The 27,515-nt window shown below is 39.6% G+C and overlaps 1 protein-coding gene across 1 annotated transcript in view; it reads left to right on the top strand.

Moving 5' to 3' along the window:
* The window catches only part of LOC122562342 (protein shisa-6-like), a 482,656-nt gene that overhangs the window by 27,108 nt on the left and 428,033 nt on the right, over positions 1-27,515 (top strand). The window contains exon 2 of the mRNA XM_043715219.1: positions 26,642-26,799. Coding sequence (XP_043571154.1) covers positions 26,642-26,799 — 158 coding nt within the window. The remainder of the gene's footprint in view (positions 1-26,641; positions 26,800-27,515) is intronic.

Genomic DNA, 27,515 nt, shown 5'->3' with positions numbered 1-27,515 from the left:
GTAGGCCATTTAGGACAGAGCTCAGGAGAAATTTCTTCACCCAGAGAGTGGTGGCTGTGTGGGATGCTCTGCCACAGGGGGCAGTGGAGGCCCAGTCTCTGGATTCATTTAAGAAGGAGTTGGATAGAGCTCTCAAAGTTAGTGGAATCAAGGGTTATGGAGATAAGGCAGGAACAGGATACTGATTAGGAATGATCAGCCATGATTATATTGAATGGCGGTGCAGGCTCGAAGGGCTGAATGGCCTACTCCCGCACCTATTGTCTATTGTCTATTGTCTAACCCTTAGAAGCATTGATATGCAGAGGGATCTGGGTGTACAGGTCCACAGATCACTGAAGGTGACAGTGTAGGTGGATAAGGTAGCAAAAAAGGTCTTCAGCATGCTTACCTTTACTGGAAGGGTCATTGAGCATAAGGTTTAGACAAGTTATGCTGCAGCTTTATAAAACTTTAGTTAGGCCACACTTGGAATGTTGTGTACAGTTCTGGTCACCGCACTACCAGAAGGATGTGGATGCTTTGGAGAGGATACAGAAAAAGTTTACTAGGATGTTGCCTGAAATTGGGGATTTAGCTATGAAGTAAGGTTGGATTGAATGGGTTTGTTTTCACTGGAGTGCAGGAGGTTGAGAGGTGACCTGATAGAAGTTTATAAGATTGTGAATAGCATGGATAGAGTGGTAAGTATGATGCTTTTTTTTCCCAGTGTGGAGGAGTCAATTACTAAGGGAGACAGGTTCAAGGTGCAAGGGAGGAAGTTTAAAAGAGATGTGCAAGACAGGTTTTTCTCACAAAGGATGGTGAATGCATGGAACTCATTGCCGGAGGAGATGGTGGAAGCAGACACAATAGCAGCATTCAAGAAGCACTGGAACAAATACATGAATATGAAGGGATTAGAGTGATACAGACTCTGTAAGTGTTACACAAAGGAAAGGGGTTGAGAAGGATCATTAATCTCCCAGGAGATGAAGTATCCTGAGCATGCTCTGTAAACAGATCATGTCATATAGGGTAAATAAGGCACTATTACAGCTGTATTGATTAAAGAGCCAAAAATGGATGATCATCAAGTTCATCAGATTATAACAACTAAGAGCTGGAGTAAGCTATTCAGCCCATTGAACCTGCTCCATCATCAGAGAAGATCATTAAATAGAAGCAGAATTAAGCCAATTAGCTCATTGAGTCTGTTCTTCCATTCAGTCATGTGTGATATATTTCTCCACCCATTTTCCTGCCTTCGCCCCTTGATTTCCTTTGCATCAAGAACCTATCTATCCCAGTCTTAAATACACTTAATGACTTGATTTCCACAGCCTTCTGCGGCAATAAGTTCCACAGGTTCATCACCCCCAGTTGAAGAAATTTCTCCTTATCTCATTTCTAAAGGGTCATCCCTTCACTCTGAGGCTGTGCCCTGGGGTCTCAGTCTCTTCTACTACTGGAAATATCTTTTCTATGTCCACTCTGTCCAGGCCACTCAGTATTCTGTAAGTTTCAATAAGATTCACCTTCTAAACTCCATGAAATGCAGACTCAGAGTCATAACCTCTCCTCATATGATAAGCCTTTCATCCCAAGATCATTCTTGTAAACCTTCTCTGGACACCCTCCAATGATCATGCTTGATCGATGTGGCCTTAACTTCACTTTCCTGTTTGTCCCACATAACCCTGAACTCGCTTGTCAATCAAACATTCATCGGCTCAGTTTTCGATACATTCACTGACCCAGCCCTTTTTGGATGAGAGAAATTCCTCCTCATCTCAATCCTAAATGGGAGACCTATTGTGAAAAAAGAATGCCTGAGTTCTAAATTCTTTCACGAGAGAAAACATCCTCCCAACATTTGTCATGACGTGTCCCCTCAGAATCTTCTGTGTGCCAATAAGATCACCTCGTTCTTCTAAACTCTAATGGGTTTGGGCCCATTCTGCTCAACCTTTCCTCACAAGACAATCCTTTCATGCCAGGATGCAGCCCGTTGAACAGAAGCATGGAAACGCCGCAGGAAATGACCTGTTTTCTTTTAAGCAAATGAGTTTTGTTCTTCCGAATAAGTGACAGTGTACAATATCATAGTAGCCCATATGTAGAACAATATCCCAAACAATATCTGGAGAGCGGGAGACCTTCAGTCTTGAATTTTAAGGCAAGGTTAAAGAGGTTTACACAGAGATGGAAAGGTCACAGGCAAGCAATGCCTGTAGCAACTTCCTTTGAGGGAGCAGGATGCAAATATTTCCTAACATGCCTTCTTGGGCTCCAGGCTGGACCAGTCAGTAGTCATGTGTGAAATGGAGCAGTCAGATAAGCTCTCTTTCCTCAATGTTCCAGTTGGGAAATTACTAGGGGATTCTCTACTACTGTCTGCTGAAAACCTCCCTTCATTGGTCAGTGTACACATTGGAAGCTCCCTTACACTGACTGGTCTTATTGGTGACCTCATGAGTAAGAGCACAAGACATTTATTTGCCGTGCCAACTTGATGCTTAAATAGTGTGCAACGCAGCCATTCTATAGGTTAATGGCTATGCTGATCAGATCATTTATTTGGCTCTTCGCAATAAACATGGGATCCACTGTACCCAACCAGAACCATGCTCACATAACATACAATACAGTGTCCAACGTTAGATGCAAATTCACGATTAGATAGAATTTGCCAGATAATCCATGTACACAAAGAATTATGTTGATGACCAATTTTGGATGGTGAGTCAGGCATGCAGTATGGTGCAGTGAATCTACTCGAAGCTGCGTATATTATTACAAAAGGACTCTGTTTTGAACAGACAGAGAGAACATGTACACACAGTTCAATTGTTTCAAACTCAGCATTACGGATGATAACCTTTCATTTGTTCATTTCTCAGGCAGTGTCCTGACCAGTCATAGAGATGTACAGCATGGAAACAGACCCTTTGGTCCAACCTGTCCATGCCGACCAGATATCCCAACCCAATCTAGTCCCATCTGCCAGCACCCAACCCCATATCCCTCCAAACCCTTCCAATTCATATACCCATCCAAATGCCTCTTAAATGTTGCAATTGTACAGCTTCCACCACATCCTCTGGCAGTTCATTCCATACACATACCACCCTCTGCGTGAAAAAGTTGCCCCTTAGGTCTCTTTTATATCTTTCCCCTCTCACCCTAAACCTATGCCCTCTAGTTCTGGACTCCCCAATCCCAGGGAAAAGACTTTGTTTATTTATCCTATCCATGCCCCTCATAATTTTGTAAACCTCCTACCCGGCTTAATATTTAAACAAAGCCTAGCCATTAACTATTACCATTAATTGGTGCATTCTCCATGGCAATGCCTTTACCAATCAAAATCCACTTGCTAACCAATCAGCACTGCCCTCTCATGCAGTATACACATTGACTTTCCCCCTGTTTATTATTGTTGTGAATTATCCTGAAGAGTACAAGATGAAAAGCGTCACCAAAAAGTGTCTTTATTCATCAATACTCAAGTTCTACACAACTAAATGACTGTGAGAAGAAAAAATATAAAATTTTAAGCTCACATTCTGTGCAGTGTAAAACATGTTCACATAGTTGTTTGCTCTGGTTTAAAGAGACATTATACTGGAGGTTGACCCCACCAATAATACTGGCTAAGACACCATATCCAAAGTAACCAACATTTGTAATTTCTATTAAAGTCTATTTGCAAGGAGTTTCTTTAAAGTAAGTTTTTTTTAATTTAGATGCAAGGACACTGACAGACATCTTTTAAAAGCTTTTAGGTATTAAAATTATACTTCAATGTTGAAGCAATGAAATAACTAAATGGTCCTATATTGGTTGCAGATGTTATAGAAAGCTAGACATTGATTAAAAATGAAAATGGCAAGTTTCAGTGATCTACAGGTACTATTAGACTAGATTACTTACAGTGTGGAAACAGGCCCTTCGGCCCAACAAGTCCACACCGACCTGCCGTAGCGTATACCACCCAGACCCATACTCCTACGTTTACCCCTTCACCTAACACTACGGGCAATTAAGCATGGCCAATTCACCTGACCTACACATTTTTGGATTGTGGGAGGAAACTGGAGCACCCGGAGGAAACCCACGCAGCCACGGGGAGAATGTGCAAACTCCACACAGAGAGTCGCCTGAGGCGGGAGGTGAACCCGGCTCTGTGGCGCTGTGAGGTAGCAGTGCTAACTACTGTGCCACCGTGCCACCTACTATCTGGCAAGTGCTCATGTACTTTATTAACGATTTAAAGTTGTATGTATATCAGGCAGCCTGTGTTGTCATTTCACAAAGTCCTGGCTTGTTTGGGTTCGATGCTGGAGATCTGAACTCAAAATAAAGTGCTGGAGAAACTCAGCATGTCTGGCAGCATCTGTGAAGAGCAAAATCGAGAAAGGCACTACTTGAAGACATCTTATTAGACACAAAATATTAACTTGATTTCTCTTCACAGAAGCTGCTAGACCTGCTTGATTTCTCCAGCACTTTCTGCTTTCACTTAAAGAATCTGTCTAACTCTGCCTTCATAATATTCATTGACCTTTTCTGCAATCGTCTCTGGGGAAGAGAATTTCACGGTCTTAAAACCTTTGAAAAGAATATTCTCATTTTCCTCTTAAATGTGAGACCTCTTACATTTAATCTGGATCCCCTCTTTCTCGTCTCTCTCAGAAGGGGAATAATCCTCTCAGTATTCACCCTGTCCATTCCTTATGGAATTTGCTATGATTCAATAAGATCACGTCTCAATCTTCAAAACCCCAATGGATGCAGGCCTGCCCTGTTCAGCCTTTCTTCATAGATGATAAAATGAACCTTTCATCTCAGGAATCAGTTGAATGAATCCCCTCTGAATAGCTTCGAAAGCAGCTACATGCTTTTTCAAACAAGGACACCAAACACTCTACACTGTGCTCCAAATATTGTCTAACTAATGCTCTGTATAGCTGCAGTAAATCTTCCATAATTGTATAGTCTATATCCTAATAAATGGCAACATTCCATTTGCCTTCCTGACTACTTGCTTAATCTGTATATTAACTCTGTGAATCATAAACAAGGATACCCAGACTTCTCTGTCCCACAAAGTCGTGCAACCCCTCTCCATTTCAACAATATGATGCGTTACTATTCGTTTGCAAAAGTTGGCAAATTCACGTTGTTACATTTTTCTCCATTTGCCAAGTTTTGCCTCCTCACAACCTATCTATATCCTTTTTTAGACTCCTTATGGACTCTTCATAACTTATTCTCCTACCCACCTTAGAACTTTCAGCAAATTTAATGACTACACATTCAGCCTTTTCATCCAAGTCATTGAAGTGGATTGTAAATAGTTGAGATCCCACAACTGATCTCTATGGGACTTTACTCATTTAATCTCAGAACCCAGAATTGATCCATTTCTATCTACTCTGTTAACTAACTAATCCTTTACCATGGAGCTATGTTAACCTGTACATCATAAGCTCTTATTTTTTGTAGTAACCTTTGATGTGGCTCTTTGTCAAGAATCCAACCACTTCAAGATACCTTTATCCATGCTGCCTGTTACTTCCTCAAATAATTCTAATAAAATAGTTGACCACAATTTCCTTTTCACAAAACGTTATTGACTCTGTGCTTTTGCATTAAGCTCTAAGTGCCCTGATACAACCTCTATAATAATAGAGGTCAGGAATTTCCCTGTGAGAGATGTTAAGTTAACTGACTTATAGTTTCCTTACATCAGTTTTCCTTCTTTCGTGAATAGAGGACTTATATTTGATGGGACTTTTCCAGAATTCATGGAACTTCAGAAAATTAACATCAATCTAACTCCTCTTTTTAAGACCCAAGGACGAGGTGCATTAGTCTTCAGCTCCAATAATTTTCTGAGTCTAATTTCTAGTGATTGTAATTGTTTAAATGTTTCTCCCTCACTTCCATCTCTTGTTTTGCACTTGTGAAGACAAGTGAAAAATAACTAATCAATTCACCTGTTTCCTTTGTTTCATTGGCAATTCACTGGACAGTCTATATTACAAAGGAAGTGGTGCTGAATGTCTTGAAATGCATAAAAGTGGAAAAATCCCCAAGCCCTGGGCAAGTGTACCCCTAGAACCATGTGGGAAGCTAGGGAAGTGATTGCTGGGCCCCTTGCTGAGAAATTTGTATCATCGATAGTCAAAGGTGAGATGCTGGGAGACTGGAGGTTGGCTAACGTTATGCCACCATTTAAGAAAGGTGGTAAGGAAAAGCCAGGGAACTATAGACTGGTGAGCATAACATTAGTGGTGGGCAAGTTGATGGAGGGAATGTTGAGGGACAGAATTTACATGTATTTGCAAAGGACTGATTATGGTTAGTCAGCATGGCTTTGTACATGGGAAATCATGTCTCTCAAACTTGATTGAGTTTTTTGAAGAAGTAACAAAGAGGATTGATGAGGGCAGAGCAGTAGACATTATCTATATGGACTTCAATAAGGTGTTCAACAAGGTTCCCCATGGGAAACTGGTTAGCAAGGTTAGATCTCAAGGACTAGAAGGAAAGCAAGCTATTTGGATACAGAACTGGCTCAAAGGGGTAGAAGACAGAGGGTGGTGGCGGAGGATTGCTTTTCAGACTGGAGGCCTGACCAGTGGTGTGCCACAAGGATTGGTGCTGGGTCCACTACGTCTTGTTATTTATATAAATGATTTGGATGTAAGTTTGCAGATGACATCAAAATTGGAGGTGTGGTGGACAGAGAAGAAGGTTACCTTGGAGTACAACAGGATCTTGATCAAATAGGACAATAGACTGAGGAATGGCAGATGGAGTTTAATTTAGATAAATGTAAGGTGTTGCATTTTGGAAAAGCAAATCTTAGCAGGACTTATGTACTTAATGGTAAGGTCCTAGGGAGTGCTACTGAACAAAGAGACCTTGGAATGCAGGTTCATAGCTCCTTGAAAATAGAGTCACAGATAAACAGGATAATGAAGAAGGCATTTGGTATGCTTTTTTTTATTTGTCAGAGCATTGAGTACAGGAGTTGGGAGGTAATGTTGCGGCTGCAGGACATTGGTTAGGCCACTTTTGGAATATTGCTTGCAATTCTGGTCTCTATCCTATTGGAAGGATGTTGTGAAACCTGAAAGGATTCAGAAAAGATTTACCAAGATTGGAGGGTCTGAGCTATAGGGAAAGGCTGAACAGGCTGGGGGCTGGAGGCTGAGGGGTGACCTTATAGAGGTTTACAAAATTATGAGGGGCATGGATAGGATAAATAGACAACATTTTTTTTTCCCTGGGGTGGGGGAGTCCAGAACTAGAGGACATAGGTTTAGGGTGAGAGGGGAAGGATATGAAAGGCTTCTAAGGGACAACATTTTCACACAGAGGGTGGTGTGTGTGTATGGAATGAGCTGCCAGAGGAAGTGGTGGAGGTGGTACAATGCAGAATTTAAAAGGCATCTGGATGGATATATGAATAGGAAAGGTTTAGAGAGATATGGGCCAAGTGCTGGCAAATGGGACTAAATTAGGTTAGGATATCTGATCATGGATCAGTTGAACCGAAGGATCTGTTTACATGCAGTACATCTCTATGATTCTATGATGTACTCTCGAGGATCAACATTCCCTCAATTACTCTTCCTTTTGAAATATCAGTAGGGGCTTTCACTATTTGTTTTAATATTTCTAGCTAGCTCTCTCTCATGCTCCAGTTGCTCCTTCCTTTTTAACCATTCTTTGCATTTCTTATATTCTGCCCATCTGTTTACATGCAGTACATCTCTATGACTCTATGATGTACTCTCGAGGATCAACATTCCCTCAATTACTCTTCCTTTTGAAATACCAGTAGGGGCTTTCACTATTTGTTTTAATATTTCTAGCTAGCTCTCTCTCATGCTCCAGTTGCTCCTTCCTTTTTAACCATTCTTTGCATTTCTTATATTCTGCCCAATGTTCTGATTTGCCAGTAACCTTCATGAATTGTATGTTTTCTTTGTTCTTCAATGAGTTATTATAGGTGGTAAAGCAGATGTTGAAAGCTGTTAATAGAGCACACCATATTCTAGGCTTCTTAAATTGACGCTTCAAGTACAAGAGCAGGGAGGTTATGAAGAACTTATATAAGACTGGTTGGACTTCAGCTAGGGTATTGTGTACAGTTTGGGGTGCCATGCTAACATTTGGCAATTGACCACAAACCTTTTGGCAGGTTTCCCATTGCACCAAGGACTTTGTAGTGATTACCCAATAGTTTTCTTCTGAAGTTTGCTCCATCAAATGGTCATTTTGAGTCCTGTGCTACAGGACTAGTATGTGATCTCTCCCTCTGGTGAACTGGGATGTTCATTATCAACTTATTATTCAGGCAGTAATGCATTTGTGCACAATACTTCACTATGTGCAGATCCTGCCTCTATCTTAACACGTTATATTTAGACTCAATGGCAGTATCTGAGCTGTTATAATGGTGAAATTTAATGATCATGTCCCATCATCATGACTCTCTTCTTGCTGTTGTTCCACTGGCTGCATAGGTTGTAAGTCTTGGGCTTTTCCTTTGAAAGAATAAATGGATAAGGTTAGGATTGTAGTGAGAGAAGAATGTAATTACAACTACATTCTTCCACTAAGCTTCTCGATCAAAAGAGACCCTGGGTTGAGAGAGACATAGGAAGAGAGGAGAAGGATTGGCGATATGGAAATCCTTATCTTCAATGGATTTTGTGCTGGTTGACTCAGTCTCATGACACCCAGAACCATGTCCTCCATGAGATTCAGAATGTGCAAATGCACATCTGATTAGAGTCTATTTGTAGCTGTATGTCCACTACTGAAAGCCAGCATGAGGTACATTATGCAATTCAATTGGCATGGCTGGAATGCTGTCAATGTGTGCAAGCTCAGATGTAAGTGACAGCAGTGCTTGGTTTGAGAAGGTGAATTAAAACTATGAATGTTAGGTATGATTTGTGATTGGTCGACAATTCTGGTATGTGTATGTGTGAGTGATGCATTGAGCAGTGGTAGGTTACAACATTCAAAGATGCATTCACTGATCTGGAACATTCACATGAGATCATTAAACATCCTCTGGCTCTGTACCTTGATCCATAGGGTCATGCTCCTGGCATTCTCCTCGTCAACTTTCTGTTCCCAATTCTCCTGAGCATGTGCTTGGACCACCGCCTGTCATCCCATGTAAACAGGCTCCTTTCCCCTCCATCGCTTCCAACAGGACCTTCAGTACAGTATAAGAAAATGTCCAGACCTTCTCTTCCTATTTTGTGTCATTGATCTCGTTTATCCAGGTCAGATTCAGTTCCAGACCAACTCCCAATACCTGCTGCAGCTACAATGTACCTCCCACTTAAGCAGTGAAGGCTAATACTAAGAATAGCAAATTACCAATGATATCATGTCTTCTGCTCTCGTGTATGGCTAATGAACAGTGAATAAAGTGCTGATACAGACTGAATTCAACTTCAATGGCTGAGAGCTTGCACTTGCTTTGCTTCCTGCATTCTGTCTTGCATTCAAAGCCTTGACTAGTAAGAGAAGTATATCATGTTCCTTCTTAAACTCCTCATTACCTATGCTGTTGCCTTCAACATGCTCACCAAGTCCCTCTAATCCCCTGTACTTTTCCTGTCCTACCATTCATCATGTGTTCCCCTTCCATGTTAGATCTTCCAAAATGCATATTTTGCACTTTTCAAACAGCAAGTCTAAGTTGTTCCAGAGTCTAAGGCTTTCCTCCTTGCTATTTAAAACACCACCAATTTAACTGCAAATTTACTGATCAAAATTTCTACATTTGCATTTGGATCATTATTGTACACTATAAACAAGGGACCCAGCACTGAATCTTGTCCCTGAAGACAAGTTTCCAGTCACAAAAGCAACCTTTGATTATTGCCCTCTAGCCATTAAGACAATTTTGGATTCAATTTGCCAAATTGCCATGGATACTATGGACCTCTTGACCACTCTCACATGCAAGACCATGTCTAAAGCTTTACTGAAGTCCATATAGACTTCATCCACTGTACTCCATTATCCACACACCTGGTCACCTTGTTGAAAAACTTAATACAGTTTGTCAGACATGTTCTTGCCCTTGTATTGTGGAAGTCCTTCACTAATTTATGTTTCCCCAAATGGAGATTAACTCTATCCTTCATAATACTTTCCAAAGGTTTCCCTGCCACTGATGTTTGAGTCACCAGCCATTAATTTCCTGGCTAATCCCTACCATCCTTCTTGAATAATGGTAGGGCATTAGTTGCCATCCAATACCTTTCCTGTGTCAAGAGAGGATTTAAAAATTAAAATCAAGGGCCCTGACCCAGCCCTGCCTCTCACGGCAATCTAGATTACATCATATCTGGGCCTGAGGATTTAACCAATTTTATGCCCACTAATACCTCCTTTCTCCCGATTGTTATTGAATCAAATATATCACTGTTCTTCTCCCCGATTCCCAGACCTACTTCATCCTTCTCTATTGTAAATACAGACGTGAAGTACTCATTTAAAACCTCACATATTTCTTCGGGTTCAACAGTGCGCCACTTTGGTTCCTAATTAGCCCCAATCTTTCTTGCCTTAATGTACTAACACAATGTCTTTGGAATACTATTTCTTTAAATGCCAGTGCTTAGCATGCCTATGCTTTGCTTTCCTAATTTCTTAAGTAACCCCTGCACTTGTTATACACCTTTGGGGCTTCTGATGTTTTGAGCTGTCTATTGACCATAAAATTCCCTGTTTTCCTTATCTCATACTGTACTTTCCTTGAAATCCAGGGTTCCCTGGACTTAATCGGTCCCATTTATCACCTCTTCAGGAACATGTTGACTCCACACTTTCACTATTTTCTTTTTGAAGTAATCCCATTACTCTGATGTATATTTTCCTCTAAGTACTGCAGTCCACTTTGCCCAGATAGTATACTATCACAGTAAAGATCAGCTTTCCCTAAACCAGAACCTTTATTTCTGGTGCATCTTTGTCCTTCTCCGAGAGTACTTTAAAACTTACTGAGTTATGCCACTGTCATCAAAGTCCCACTTCCTTATGTTGCAGGATAATCTAAAAACATAGCATTCACACAACTCTCAGGCTCAAGTTGATCAAATTGGTAGCACTTTCTGGAGATGTGGTCATCCAGACTGCCAGAAGCATCATATACTGCAGGCTGTGTGACTCACAGGATTGAACATCCTTATCATACTTTAAGTAAATTCCTCACATGTACTTTTCGACTTGGCATAAATTTTGGTTAAGTTTCTTTTACCATTGACGAATGATTATTAGAAAGTAGAAATTTCTTGCCCTTAATGACAAGTCTACTCCCTCTCCTGTGCTAATTTAGAAATTTACATTTTTCAAAATGCTTGGGATTGAAATGCAATCTGCAACAGCAGTTGCTCAATGTCAACCAACTCATGGCTTTCCTATAATGTTACACTCTATAACTCAGCTCTTGAAGGGAACTTGCTCCTCCTTTAGAATGAATCCAAGCCCTGTCAACTTTTAAAAACTCTCTGCTCCTTCCATCTCTGAGGAACATTTAGAATGGATCCAAATCATCTCAATTATTTTAGTCCCAGGACGTTTCAGCGGGAGTTTCTCAGGGCATTGTCAAAGGCCCAACCATCTTCATCTGCTTCATCAATGGCCTTGCCTTCATCATAAGCTCAGAGTGGGGATGCTCACTGATGATTGCACAGTGTACAGCACCATTTGGGACTCTTCAGGTACTGAAGCATGTCATGTACATATTGTTATCTTCCTTTTTTAATGAGCAATAGCTGGAGATCGAGTGCAGGTTTTAGTTGTTTTATTCATTCAATACAGGAAGGGATTCCCCTCAATTTTAAACCAAAGTGAGCTCCAAAGTAAATAGAAAGTTGAGTATCTTTATTCTGTTAGTACCTCACTGTCCAAATTCCAATCTTCCCTCATATAAACATAAAAAAGCGATGTGTCCATTCTATTTCGTAGGTTAATGCCATTAATGTTTTGTTCGCCCTGGCAGGAAGCAATCATTTTTAACCTAGATATTGCTGGCTCTTTGTTATTGTTACCATTCTGTTCTCTCCCTAAGGCCTTCTAAGAATGGTTTTATTAACAACAACTCTTATTTACACAGGCGGCTACAAAAATTCTGCTGACATTAACCCCGACGTTGCATGAGGTTCATTCAATACAGAAAGTTGAAATCTCCTCTTACTACTAGTATGGAAAAATCATTTCACTCTTTCAGTCCAAATTCTAAATTTACTGTATCAATGTACCGCAAGACCTGGACAATGCCCAGGGCTGATAACAGGGAAGTAATATCAGGACACACAATGTCAGGCTATGACCAATACTGTAGCTACCACCACAACTCAGAGGCTGGGAATTTTGCATTCAGTAACTCAAATTCCCAATGTCTGTCCACCATCTACAAGGCATAAATCAGGAATGTTACGCAATATCCTTCACTCACTTTGATGGGTGAAGCAAAACAGTCTGTTCAATTGGCACCATTATCAATCACCTTCCCAATAAATTCCCTTCGCTGTTGATACACAGTTGTAGTAGTGTTTACCATCCACAAGACTTTCTACAGTAACTCATCAAGGTTCCTCTGACAACACCTTCCAACTCTGCAACCTCTACCATTTAGAAAATAAGAGCATCAGATACCTGGGAACACAACCCCCAAGCAACGCCATTCTGATTTGAAATAATATTGCTTTCCTTCACTGTCAACAGATCAGGAACAGCCTCCCTAATAGTACTGTGGACACACCCCAAACATTTTAGTGGTTCAAGGAGGCAGCTCATCACCACCTTTTTCAGGGTAATTATGAATGTTTAATAAAGGCTGGCCCAGTTACCAGTGTCCAGATCCTACGAATGACTAAGCTGAATAACTAATCAAATTCTGAGAAAGGTCACTGGACCCGAAACACTAACTCTGATTTCTCTGCACAGATGCTGCCAGACCTGCTGAGCTTTTCCAGCAACTTCTGTTTTTGTTTCTATTTACTGCATCCACAGTCCTATCAGTTTTTATAAAAACCATCACCCCTCCCTAACATTTTTACCACTGTTGTAACCTCTGCTGCAGAGGAAGCATACAGTTGCCTTGAGAATTTATATGATAATAAGATTAACTTCATCTCCTGGTTGATTGATAGTGTCATTCTTGTGATAACTCAAGGGTACTAAAACTCCACGAACCACTATTGCTCTGAACGTAGATTTAATATTTTAATAAAAGCTCCTATAGAGATTCATCGAGGCAAAGCAATCTCTGTCCACTGCTCGTCTTAACAATGACAATTTGCAGAAAATGAGATGCAAATAAAGTCTTTGTTGCTCATCAAAGAACCAATAATTTGATTAGCACATGGAGTTAAGCTTCAATATTGTAGCTAATCCATGGATCAAAAAGGTTCCTATATCTTGAAGCTGGGTTTTAGTCTCCTTGAAGCAAAGATAGTATGCATTATACACTTGGTATTTTAATATACATAATTTGCAAATGTAAGAAAATTAATATTGCATTTTTTCAAATCATTGCTAAATTTCACCAGTCCAACGAAAGTGATGTCCAACGCTTTTATTTTGGGAGCCTTATTTGGGATCACATATAAAGCTTTGCTTAAGCAAATAATTGCTTACCTACTTATCAGACAGACTTCTGAAATTAATGTAGAGCCCAGGAGGATTTTCCTTAATGCACAGTTTTGATGAAACCTATGTTCCATTGTGGGAGTTGTCATTTAAACAGTGCAATTTAAAAATAATGAACTCAGGCAATTTCTAGAGAAAAGAACAATCGTAAGAGAAATACAAATTTTCCTTGAATAATAAAATAAAGTTGTTTTGCAAAGGGATCTGTGCAGCTAACAGCATAGTGCTCAAAGTGAAATGGAAACACAACTGCCTGAAGTGGAAGACATTGAATAATGAACAGTGTGAGCATTACAAAGCCACATTCAGGCTCATGGAAGCTTGCTGTATTCAGGGGCCAAGGATTTTTCAGGGGTCTTGTTGCACAATGGTAGCGTCCCTACTTCTGAGCCAAAGGCCTGGATTCAAGTCCCATCTGTCCCAGATGTATGCTGCAACATGTGTGAACAAGTTAATTAAATTAAATACATTGTCAAGTGCAATGGGTTTGACTTGACCATATAGAGCACTGAGAATGTGTGTTACTGGCTAGAATGGGCTTCTTTTAAAATCCGAATAATATATATATTTGGGATACATATGCATTGAATGCAATAGTGTAAAGCAGGCAGTTTTGGATTGGCTGGCTGCTATATGCAGTACCTAACATTTAATTTCATTAACTGTAAAGAAGTAGATTATCAGCATCTTCACTTAATGGAGAACCTATCCAGTTCCATCTGAGAGCAACTTCTAGCCTTTGTGAGTTGCATACATGTGATGAGTTGCTATCATTCAGAAGTTGTAGTTAGTTTGAATTAGAGAACTGATAAAATGCTGACCTACAGCACTGAAATAAGTGAACACAGCTCCCATAAATATGATAGTTCTATAGTGGCTGACATTTGAAAACATGTAGTTACAGGGGTTTTGCGAATTACAGCAGGTATATTGGATATTCACTTATTTCAGGGACTACGATATAGAATATGAATAATGAAGGGGGAGATCCAAGTGCTGAAGACTTATAACCCATGCTAAAACTCTGGAAGGTCCCATGTATATTGAGCTGGAAGATTTTACAATTTATACAGTAAATACTAGTACATTATTTTCCATGTTATATCGCACAATTAAGATCATTACTCTGAGTGCCATTTCCATCACTTATTAAAATTATCTCTCTCATTTTACCCTCTCCACGAGGTTGACAAAGAGACTCACCAGCTCTTTAAGATCAGGCTGAGAGGTATGATGACTGGCAAAGATGGTGCACAAAGGTGTCAGATGGTATAGGACCTTAATTGCCATTTCGGCAAAGAACTGGTTAGAGCATGTCCTATCTATTGTTTGACCAGTTTCATCAGTGATAGAGCCTAAGAAGCCTGGAGAAGAACGTAATGATCTCTGTCAAGACCAGTAATTTGTTAATTATTTTTAGCATTCAAACACCCGGGTATTTAATAAAATAACCCCCACAGGGTTCACAGATTAAATGAAATCTATTTTACTGTACTAAAATCAAAGAACACAAATCCTAATGACCATATTCTATTTTAAATAGTTAGTCATATTAAAGATATTAAAAGTACAATGAGTGCAGATACTTACTTTCTAAACTGATTATACTCCACTTTCCTACTACACCCATTTGATGTGCACATAGTCAAATATTTGTCAGATGTTTGAAGGTTACTACTTCAAAGACTTGTTTGAGGAATGAAATTTGTTGGATTTACTGTACAATTCTAGCAAGGTTGTCCATTCAACTCCCCACCAATCATTTGCTTATTGCAATGTCTTCTTTCAATGCAGGTATCTCTAACATCTTAAGCACAGCCACCTTGGATCAGAGCACTGCTGGTTTTAAAATTCTTTAACTCTGGAATTTTGCATTTTAAAATGAACACACTCACTCTCTCTCTCTGTTACACACACGAACAACACCAGGTTATCCAGGATTATAACCTGGTGTTGTGTGATTTTTTTAACTGTGTACACCCCAGTCCAACATCTCCAAATATCTCTCTCTCTCAGCTTGGCCATACCAGAAGTTCACCTTACTGTCAGGAATTCTTCCATCATGAAGTTTTTTTTAAACAAACTTACAGTCAAAACACAAAACTTTAAATGAACAGGGATGCTTTTCCTTTTGTAGTCAATTTGATCCAAATCTAAACTGTTCGAGCACTGAATTAGTCTGTATAATTCACTTCTACAGATTTCTTTTTCTCTACTTTCTATCTGGCATGCAACCTGATCACATGGTCATTTACTGGAACCCAGCTGTTATACCATAAATTTCCTTTCCAACATATTCGCATTTGAGTGACAGTTGTCACAAATCAAGTATTGGTTTGTCACAGAAAGCACACGTGCCGTTGCAAGGGTACATTTTAAATTCATGTTGTGGAGCCTGAAGGCGATGAAAATAATCTAGGCAATTGCCATTGATGGGATTCTGCCCCCAAAGTTTAAACCATGTCCAGCACACTGAACACGCTTTCCCACAAATGGCCCCAGAGCTTTGGGTGTTTGGCAAACTCAGGAGAGTGATAAACTATAACAATTTTCACTGATAACGCAGCCTCTTTGGGTGTTGTGGAAATTAATAGAAAGCTTCCACACAGTCTAATAAAAGGAATTTTCATTCTTGAAGTATTCCATGTTTAGTTGTGGCTTGCCAGGACCTTAGTGTGGCTATCCTACTCACATCTGCAATAATTATTATGGGAAAATAATGATCCCTGGTGCCCTCTTGTGGCACAGTGGTTGTGTCCGTACCCCTAGATCAGGAGGCCTGGGTTCCACTCCAGAGTTGCATAATAATATCTCTGAACAGGTTGATTAAAAAAGCTCTGGGGCCATTTGTGGGAAAGCGTGTTCAGTGTGCTGGACATGGTTTAAACTTTGGGGGCAGAATCCCATCAATGGCAATTGCCTACATTATTTTCATCGCCTTCAGGCTCCACAACATGAATTTAAAATGTACCCTTGCAACGGCACGTGTGCTTTCTGTGATAAACCAATACTTGATTTGTGACAACTGTCACTCAAATGCGAATATGTTGGAAAGGAAATTTATGGTATAACAGCTGGGTTCCAGTAAATGACCATGTGATCAGGTTGCATGCCAGATAGAAAGTAGAGAAAAAGAAATCTGTAGAAGTGAATTATACAGACTAATTCAGTGCTCGAACAGTTTAGATTTGGATCAGGTTGACTACAAAAGTATCTGACAGAACATTCAACAATTCTTATTTTTCTAATGTACAGTTTTTAACAGCTTGTATGATTCCACTAACTGCAGAGTTTGGAATCACAAAAATAGCAGAACTGTTGACTTATGGCGTAGATTGTAATAAATTTTCACTTTGCGCACATGCACCATTTTGCCAGTCTCTTGACCCTGTCTCTAGCATACAAATGACCCATGATTCTAACTTGCCTTGTACTGTTTAATAGTGCTGACTATTTCAACACCAGTTCATCATTGCTGATGTAGCCAACAGAGATAATGACAATACTAGAATCTGTGAGTAAGATGGAATCAGGCACTTAGCAAGAAATTACACAGTGGACAAAATCAGTACCAATTTCTGAAAGGGAAATTGTTCACACAACTGTCAGACCTTTAGAACTTATAGCTAGAAAGGTAGATAAGAGGAAGTGAATGGATGTTGTGTATTTTTGCACATCATTCAGTAAGATGTTATCCAAGTAAATATTATGCAAAATGAGGACTCCTGGTTTGAGGCAACATACTAGCATGGACTGAAGATCAGTTAATGGATAGAAACTAATGTCACAATAAACAGGATATTTTTGGATTTGTAGGCCATGGTTTGTGCCTTATCATATGGATCAGCTATGATGTGGATGTGCCGGTGTTGGACTGGGGTGGACAAAGTCAGGTGTCGTGTGACTTCTGACATGGATCAGTACATGGGAGCCTCAGCTATTTACAATCTAAATCAATGCCTAAATAAGAGGTCAATTGTAATGTTCCCAAGTTTGCTGACAATGCAAAAGACCAAGGGAATTTAAGCAATGAGAGATACAAAGAGTTTGAAAAATGATTTAGATCAGTTCTATAGGAAGAAACCAGTTGCAATGGCTTTATGTTTCTCCACATGATATTTGTTTTGACTAGAAAAATTGAGAAGCAACTTCTTTTTCCTAGACAAAAACAGAAATTGATGGAAAAGCTCAGCAGGCCCTGCAGCATCTGTGGAGAGAAATCAGAGATTGGGGTGGCATGGTGGCTCAGTGGTTAGCAATACTGCCTCAGGGTGCTGGGTTTGATTCCAGCATCAGGTGACTGTGTGGAGGTTGCACATTCTCCCAGTGTCTGCGTGGGTTTCCTTTGGGTGCTCTGGTTCCCTCCCACAGTCCAAAAATGTGCTGGTCAGGTGAATTGGTTATGCTAAACTGCCCATAGTGGTCAGGGATGTGTAGGTGACATGCATTAGTCAGGGGTAAATGTAGGGTAGGAGAATAAGTCTGGGTGGGTTGCGTGGATTTGTTGGGCCGAAGGACCTGTTTCCACACTCTAGGGATTATATGATACTATAATTTTTCTGGTCTGGTGACTCTTCCTCAGAACCTGACCTGAAATGTTAACTCTGATTTCTCTTCACAGATGTGGCCAGACCTGCTGAGCTTTTCCAGCAATTTTTATTTTTTTTTCTGATTTACAGCACCCGTAGTCAGTTCAGTTTTCATTTTCCTAAATGCTGGGATATTAGAAAATGCTTGCATTGAGAGGAATTAGTGTGTCCTTGTACAAATCACTGGAAGCTATCATGCACTTTAGAGTACTCTCTAAAAGTCTGGTCTCCTCAGCTAAGGATGGATATATTGCATTTGGAGGACAGCAGAAAGATTTACCAGACTGATTTCTGGGATAAGAGGATCGCTCTGAGATGAGATTGAGTCGACTGAGCTTTTATTTTCGAGAGTTTGTAAGTATGAGATTTAAACATATAAAATGCCTAATAAGGTTGACACAATAGATGATGGACCCATGTTTTCCGTGGCTGGAAAGGTCTACTGCAAAGTGATGAGGTGTCACTGTCTCAAAATAAGATGTTGAATATTTCGGGTTGAGTTGAGGAGAAATCTCTTTACTCAGAAGAGTTTGAATCTTTGGAATTCTCTATTGCAAAGAGAAATTAATGCTCATTCACTTAATACATTAAGTGAAGGAGAATGATTTTTAGATACAAACGGCATCAAGGAATATGGTGACATTGTAGTGAGCTGAGGTAAATGATCAGCCATGATGTTTGTGGAGTGTGGAGCAGGCTCAAGGAGCCAAATGATCTCCCCTATTTCTGATGAAGAGAAACCACAATCCATTTGTTTCACCTTTTATTATCCTGTTAGTCACATGAAATTTTGATAATGGAATTACCACTAATTATAACAAACAATCTCTATTGGTAGATCTGGATATGACGTGAAGAAAACCCCACTGACAAATAACTTTGGAATCTATAGGTTCAAAGTCACCTATTTGTCCCATGTATGCCACATTTACCTATTGTCACATTTCAGACACACATAAAACATATCCCTGAATTATTTTCTAAAAAGGAATCTATCTTATTAGCATCTAAATGAATCATTACTATCTGATTCTACCATCTGCTAAGCAAGTCAGTTCCACAGATTTATCACTAACTCACTGAAAAATTTCTGAAGATTAGATTTGAATTTACTCCCTTCAAGCATAGGCCATATGTCCTTTGTTCTGGAAATGTAAAACAGCTCGACATGGTTGACATATCATCAATTTAGATTCCCAAACAAAAAGCCATCATATCACCTTTAGATGGGTTTGTTTCAAGTAAGAACTTGTCTAATGTACAAGAGTTGCTCTCCTAATTCAATCCTTTGCCATGAACACCCTGCTACTAATTTGCTCTTTGCTGGCTTTTGCATCCTTTCAATATCTCTTTCATACTATGACCATTATTGTACTTTGTATTTTAAGTGCAGTTACATCATTGATTTGTAAAACAGACAGATCTTTAATATTTTAGTTCAGTAGTGACTTTTAATACATTCCATGTCTGATTTGGCTTACATGTTGCTCCTGAGAATTGCTCTGATAGCTTCACTTTGTAAATCAAGATCAATAGGTCTCTTACATTTTCCATGGGCACAATTTTCTTTCCTTTTCCATAAAGACCCATTACTGGAACTTTTATTCTAACATACAGCATTTCATATTTCTCTACAATGAGTTCATTGGTCACTCATCTTTCCAATTCTCAAATATATTCAGATCCTTCTGTAATTTATTTTTTCAGGTCTGAAGTCAACCACCGTCATAAGCTTGGTTTTGCCGACAAATTTAGGCATGATGCAAAGCGCTTCACATTTATTCACTAGGTTGTATTTCCTGCATCACTTTTGTTACCTTTGAAAAATAAAAACATCTGCCTATTTTCAGCCCCAAGGCACTCTTACAATATGCACTAATTTCTGAAAGCTTTCTTCCAGAGTTCCTGTAATTTCTTTCCATATTTCCTTAAGAATGCTCTGGTGCATTTTATCTGGCCTTTGAGATTTAATTTACCCTAAGGTTGTGCCCAAGGGCATCAACCTTGCTCAGAGGAATGCTCTCGTGTTACAACTTACTTCTGCAATATCCTTCAGTTCCCTTTTCAGACCAAATACAGTAACAACCACCTCTTTTTTCTCCGGCTGAGGCAAATACATGTTAATAACAATTTGCAGTCAGTGTTAGATAAGTTTCTGTGACTGCACCTGAAATTACTTTCACCTACCTCTTCACCTCCATTATTTTTATATTATGACAAAACACATTGCATTATTAGCCTTTATGACTCTTGCCATGCTAAAGTCAAGAAATGTTCAGATTGTTGCCATTTTTATACTTTAACAATTCCTTTTGGCATTGAATTCATCTTTGTGCTGTGCCATTTTCCTTCAGATAGTTTTTTTTAAAATTCATTCATGCGATCTGATTAGCACTTGCAAGACCAACAATTATTGCCCACCCCTACTATCCATTGATAGGATGATGGTAAACCACTTTCTTGAACTTCTACAGTTCAATAGTGCAGGTACCACCACCACCACCACCATCACCACCCCCACCCCCCCAACCAGTGCTGATAGGGAGGCAGTTCTGGGATTTTGAACCATTGACAGTGAGGAAATCCTGATATGAGTCCAAGTCACGATGTGTATGGCTTTTAGGCTACATTGCGGGTGATAGTATTCCTATGTGTCTGCTATGCATATTCCACTTTGTGGTACCGATTTTGGATTTATAAGTGCTCGACGAGGAGGGTTTCAGACTTATTGCAGTCTGTTGTTCAGCACAAGAAGGTAGTTGTGATTGTTCGAGTCTGATCTTTTTAGCTCTGGGACAACACTACGGAGATTCCTCAAATTTAAAAATCACACAACACCAGGTTATAGTCCAACAGGTTTAATTCCTCAAGGTAGTCCCCTCGACTTAGCCATCTTCAGTTGTTTCATCAAGGAGCTTCCCTTCAGTATAAGGTCAGAAGTGGGGCTGGTCACAGACAATTGCACATTTGCAGCTCCTTGGATGTGAAAGTTGTCTGTGTCCATATACAGGGTTTGTCTGCTAATTGTCTGCAAGTAGCATTCAGCAAGTGCCCAGCAATGACTACCACCAACAAAAGAGAATACAACCATGTTCTCTTTATGTCAACAACCTTTCAGTTTCTGCTTTTCTCGCCAACAACATCCTAAAGATTACATTTCAGCAGGAACTTAACTGGACCATGGGCCCAGGCAGAAGCTAAACTGAATATCAATGAGCAAGGTTATTGCTATTTTTTAAGTGAAGGAGAGGAAGCTATATTAGTGGTAATTGGCTGCATTGAATTTGCTGAAATAAAATGGAACAAATTAAATTGGATCTGTGATATTGGGGACCTCAAGTGGAGGCTGAGATAAACCATTCACTTGGCACTTCCTTTTTTAAGTTGTTTGGTATTCCCTTTCAAATTGGCAGAATCCTTTTAAGCCTTGCATCTTGACACTGGTTCACCAAACTAGTCCTTCTGTTCTCCTACACATTTTCAGACCTCCCGACATCTATTCTGAGAAAACTTCTCAGCAGTTAGATTGAGTCTTTTCCAATATGTCCAGATGAAGTTCTGTGACCTTCGCTGTTTATCCTAGCAATCAGCTTTTCTTTTATACTTGAATGTTATCATGTGGTCTCCTCAAATTTTGAGATTAAAGGCATTCATTTATTATGTTGAATTACAATCTAATAATAATGAAAAATAAAAAATTTGATATTCTTATTTTTTTTTCAAAAAGGGTTGGTCTTTTGATCATTTAAACATCCTGGAATGAGTAGGAAGAAATGACCTTATGAAGAGTGTGAGGGGTTGGGCAGAGGAATTTTAATTTTTGAAGTTTCAAACATAATTGCAAGTCACCATTATATCAGAACCAATCTTAAACAAAGCTAAACCCTGGGTAGGTGAGATCATAAGAAATTTGACTTAACAAGCAACAGAAACTGCCTCGAGGTGCAAAAAGAGGTAATTCAGCCATTTTTCAGGTTTGCATGTATGTCAGAGGAGTAAATATGGAGGAGATGAGTGCAAAAGGAGCTGCAAGAAAGCAGCTCACCATCACCTTCTGCCGGGCAACTAGGGATTGGCAATAAATGCTGGCCCAGCCAGCGACACTCATGTCCCACAAGTAGATTTTTTTTAAAAATTGTGTGTATTTTAGATTATTCTGTTTATTCTAGATTATTCTGATGTATGCTTCAGGGTAACTGTAAAAATGAATAGGAGCCAATAGCTAGATTACAACTTCTAAGTGTGTTTGAAGTTGCACAGCTATCACTCAGCTACACATGGAGAATTAATGTAGAAATTATGCAAGTGTCCACTTTTACCATAAATTGTTCAAAACACAATGAGATCTTGAAAAATAAAATATTTCTTAGAATGTTAGAACCCTCATCATTCACAATACATTGCATCTTAGAAAATCTGTTGACTTATTGCCAAAGTTAAGAGAGGGAAATCAAGTCAGCTGAAGCAGAGGGAGATTTACACTTGTACGTCTGATGAGTGGCAGCTGGATTTGCAGAATGCTACCAGAGGGGGAAAAAGGACTGAAAAGATAATAGTGAATAATAAAATGGGATGAACTGTAAATTTCTGCCTGGGAACATAATTGAGACCAGTGCACTCTTGCAATAAAGGAAACAAAAAGCTTTCTTCAAGCTGAAAAGTTATTGCATAACTGAAAAATGTGTTGCTGGAAAAGCGCAGCAGGTCAGGCAGCATCCAAGGAGCAGGAGAATCGAAATTTTGGGCATAAGCCCTTCTTCAGGCATATGCCCAAAACGTCGATTCTCCTGCTCCTTGGATGCTACCTGACCTGCTGCGCTTTTCCTGCAACACATTTTTCACCTCTGATCTCCAACATCTGCAGTCCTCACTTTCTCTAAGTTATTGCATAAGTCAATTTCTCTATTAGTCTTGGTTAAACTAATGATTACCACTGTTGGAGATCATGAGAGAATACCTAGAATCATAGAATCCCCATTTGGCCCATTGAGTCCATATCAACCCTTCAACAACATCCCACCCATACCCACCCACTAACCTATCCCTGTAAACTTGCATTCCCCATAGATAATGCACCTAACCTACACATCCATGGACACTATGGGCAATTTAGCATGGCCAATCCACCTAATCTGCATATTGTTGGACTGTGAGAGGCAACTGGAGCACCTGGAAGAAACTCCACACAGACAGTCACCTGAGGTTGGAATCAAACATGGGTCCCTGGCACTGTGAGGCAGCAGTGCTAACCACTGAGACACGTTCCTTCTCCCAAAATGCAGTTTCCCTTCCTGGGCAAAGCAGGCAGCAAACAGCAGAAATTCTGTTTATCATTCTTTTAAAGTCAACCATATGACAATCATCAAAGGAAGCACTGAAATGTGGAAGTGAGTTAGAAAAGGAAGACAAACAAGATTCTAGCTCCTTTCACATGACAGCATACGTTAATGAGAGATCCTAGCAAGCAAAAGGAAGGAGCAAAAAAGTGATGAGAACCGAGAAGGAATTGCATATCTTTTGAAAAGGATGACAAAAAAAATGATCATTTTAAAAGAAGACATGAGAAAGTTTTCCCTCCTTTTACTTTAGATGAATACCAAATATGGAAAATGGAAGGGTCAGAAGCAAGAACAGGTACAAGCAGTTTGACAAATTAATCTGAGTAAAGACAATAAGGTAATAGGGATGAATGTAACAATCTAGAAGAGACAATTTTTCTTCAAGATTGCACTATAAAAGAAGAAAAATGTGGTGAATATATTGGAGCAATCTTCAGATGGGAATTTCCTGAGGACATACTCCATGTTGATCAGATCTTGCGTGCCCACCTAGTCAATAAATAAAAAAGCAAGGAGAAGTACAGAAAGCTGTCAATGATGAGGAATAATACTAATCTGGGAATATGATCTTGTTAAACTATGCAAGTCAAATATTTGTGTGACTGAACCTGAAGTTTGTCGCTGAGAATGGGAAACCTGTGTCTGAAAACAAGCCCAGGAGGTATAACCAGAACTAGGAGGGGATGAAGAAAAAAAGCTGTTACTGTCAGAATCGAGTGCCCTTTGATAGGAAAAGATGGAAGAGATAAAAGGTATAGCAACTTAGAATTATTATCTATTCACACGTAATTGAGGTGGAATGAGCTGTGTTCTTTCTGCACAGTTAGAATGGAAAAAACACAGTCCAGAAAACATGCACCTGGCAGGTTGCAATCAGACAAATGACAATGGAATGCCCTGCAAGGGAAAAGGTGAATTGCAAGAGGACAAGTCAATATACAAGCTGAGATCGACTCATTTACTAGAAAGATAAAAACAGTTCAGCCAGAGAGCAAAGGCACAACTACTGTTGAAGAATATTACATCAATAATATGTTAGGTAGGTTAAAATGAATGAGTCTAGAAGGAGAGTGTGATTGGGTCTGAAACAAGTTGTAAATTGGGTAAGAAATTTAACCCTCATTTATCCAATAAAATCTGCTGGAACAAGGTAGTGAAGATCTAACACAAGAAAGAGCAGCAGCAGAGTGCGGTTGTAGAACACTTTGTTCAAATTTCTCAATAAAATCAAAGTTGTGTGGAACCTTTTTTAAAATCACAGACAATAAATGGTTACTGAGAACCTTCTCAGCTTTTATCTCACCATATAAAAGTCAACTTTTGTATTAGTTGACAGGACACAAAGTCCTCAGATGTTACTTATTATAAAGTCTTTCGAACAAAAAACTTGGAGATATAAGCTTTCGGAACCATTAAAATTGTCCCGTCAAAACTTGAGGTATCCCCTTCTGACAAGCTGCTGGAATAAAAAGCAAACATTCTGTGAGTTGAAATATTGTAGTTTCTTTCAATTCAGTAGAAAGTCTTAAGCACAATTGAAAACTCAGAATCCATATATGTAGTCATCAGAGGACTTAAAACAATAGTGATGTAAAGAAAGAATTACTTTATTGAACATAAAAGCCAAGCAAAGAGGAATGATGGTAAGCAGACAGACAAAACAGATGAAAAGTATCTCAAAGTGGAAAATTGGTACATGAGGTGATAATGAAGGCAAAGATGTGTAGAAACTGACATTTCTTGTGAGACAAAGTAGTGTTTAACAGTGTCACAATGTGAGTAAACCAAAGAGCAAAGCAAATGAGTATGCAGTAAGCGACCCAACCAAATGAAATACCTGAGGGGGAAATGAAGAAAGGAATAGTATGCAAATACATCAATGGAATATTAATCTCCTCTAATCTGTTAAGCATAGGCCATAAATGCTAATACATCACACAAGCTTTCAAATCTGTGAACTGAATAAATGTGTTGAGAAGAGCAATTGTCTGCATACGGTTATACAGAATTGTGAGTCCCATGCTCAAAAGTATGTTCATTTTCTCACTATACTGTATTTTTCTCCCTGTTTCTCATAATCCCTGGAATATTACTTCTTCAGACTGAAATCCCGCTGCCTCATACCAACATCTTTTAACTTGCCATAACTCCACACACCTCCTCCCCCTCCCCCCGACACCACGACTTGAAATTGTCAATTTTTTAAAGTTGGAAAACTGGTAAAGAGTGGTTTCGTATTGTTGCAAAAAGATTTGTTGTGTCACAAAATCCTCTGAAGTGGTATCAACCTTTGCCTGTTCTGAAGTTCAGGATGGTTAAAGAGGTTAAAAGCAACTAAGCCCGCTTTAAGAAATGATTTGGAGGTGCCGGTGTTGGATTGGGGTGGACAAAGTTAAAAATCACACAACACCAGGTTATAGTCCAACAGGTTTATTTGGAATCACTAGCTTTCGGAGCACTGCACCTTCATCAGGTGATTGTGACAACAATCTGAAGAAGAAGCAGCGCTTTGAAAGCTACTGCTTCCAAATAAACCTGTTGGACTATGCCCTGGTGTTGTGGGCTTTAAGAAACACCTCATTTTGAGGGACCTTTGTTAATCTGCATGCCATACACAAACATTCATCACGGGTTGAAGTGTGCATTATATAATCGATATTATGCTCTATCTACAATACATAGTGCAGCGTTGTATTTGTAATTGCATAGATACAAAATTAACATTTAAAAATCCACATCCTCAAGTTAATCATTATTTATTACCATTACTGCATTAGAGTTTGCAAATATTATCCAGATACTTGTTACGTTTCATTTTTAATGAATTATACCCAATGATGCAGTAATATGGTATTTTCAATTGTCTATACAAATCATACAAATGGTGTTTCACAACAGTAATACCAACTTTCAACCAAATAGCAATCCCAACAATTCTGACAAAACCTGTAGCACTACAACATGAGGAGCGAGTCATATAAAAAGACACTGTGCCATCTTTTAAACATTACTTTCTGTTAAATTTCACAGGGCCTTGGCAGACATCTTACGAAGCCAGGGACCGATTCCAGTGCCACACTATGAGCGAGAGAACATGACTGCAATAGATGGATCGCCCAAGGAAAACTCTCCTGTTAGAACCTCCAAAAACCATTTTACACCCGTGCGAACATCCAAAGGCAATCACGGTGAGCAGAACTTCATCCCCAAATTGAGATCTTAATATGTGTTTTGTGATTTCTGTCATTCTATTGACTTAACAAATTTTGGTGAAAACATTTGCTACAGTTAGATAGCAGTGAATATAAAGTTGCAATTGAAGGCTGAGACAGACAGCTTTTTAATCAGTTAGGGAATCAAGGAAAAAGGCAAGAAAGTGGAGTTGAAGATTATCGTACCAGCCATGATCTCATTGAATGGCAAAGCAGACTTGATCGGCTGAATAGCCTATTTCTGCTCCTATATCTTATGGAGAAAGTGAGGTCTGCAGATGCTGGAGATCAAAGTTGAAACTTTATTGCTGGAACAGCACAGCAGGTCAGGCAGCATCCAAGGAACAGGAGATTCGACGTTTCGGGCACAGGCCCTTCCTCAGGAATGAGCAGAGAGTGTTCAGCAGGAGAAGATAAAAGGTAGGGAGGAGGGACTTGGAGGAGGGGAGTTGGAAATGTGATAGGTGGAAAGAGGTCAAGGTGAGGGTGATAGGTCGGAGTAGGATGGAGGCGGAGAGGTCAACAGTCTCGGACTCCTCCCTCCCCTTCCTAGACCTTTCTGTTTCTATCTCAGGCGACCGAATCAACACGGACATCTACTACAAACCAACCGACTCCCACAGCTACCTGGACTACACCACCTCCCATCCTGCCCCCTGTAAAAACGCCAACCCATTCTCCCAATTCCTTCG

This window comes from Chiloscyllium plagiosum, chromosome 24 (assembly GCF_004010195.1).
Source record: "Chiloscyllium plagiosum isolate BGI_BamShark_2017 chromosome 24, ASM401019v2, whole genome shotgun sequence".
In the NCBI taxonomy this organism is placed as follows: domain Eukaryota; kingdom Metazoa; phylum Chordata; class Chondrichthyes; order Orectolobiformes; family Hemiscylliidae; genus Chiloscyllium; species Chiloscyllium plagiosum.
This window is presented reverse-complemented; position numbering and strand designations above follow the sequence as displayed.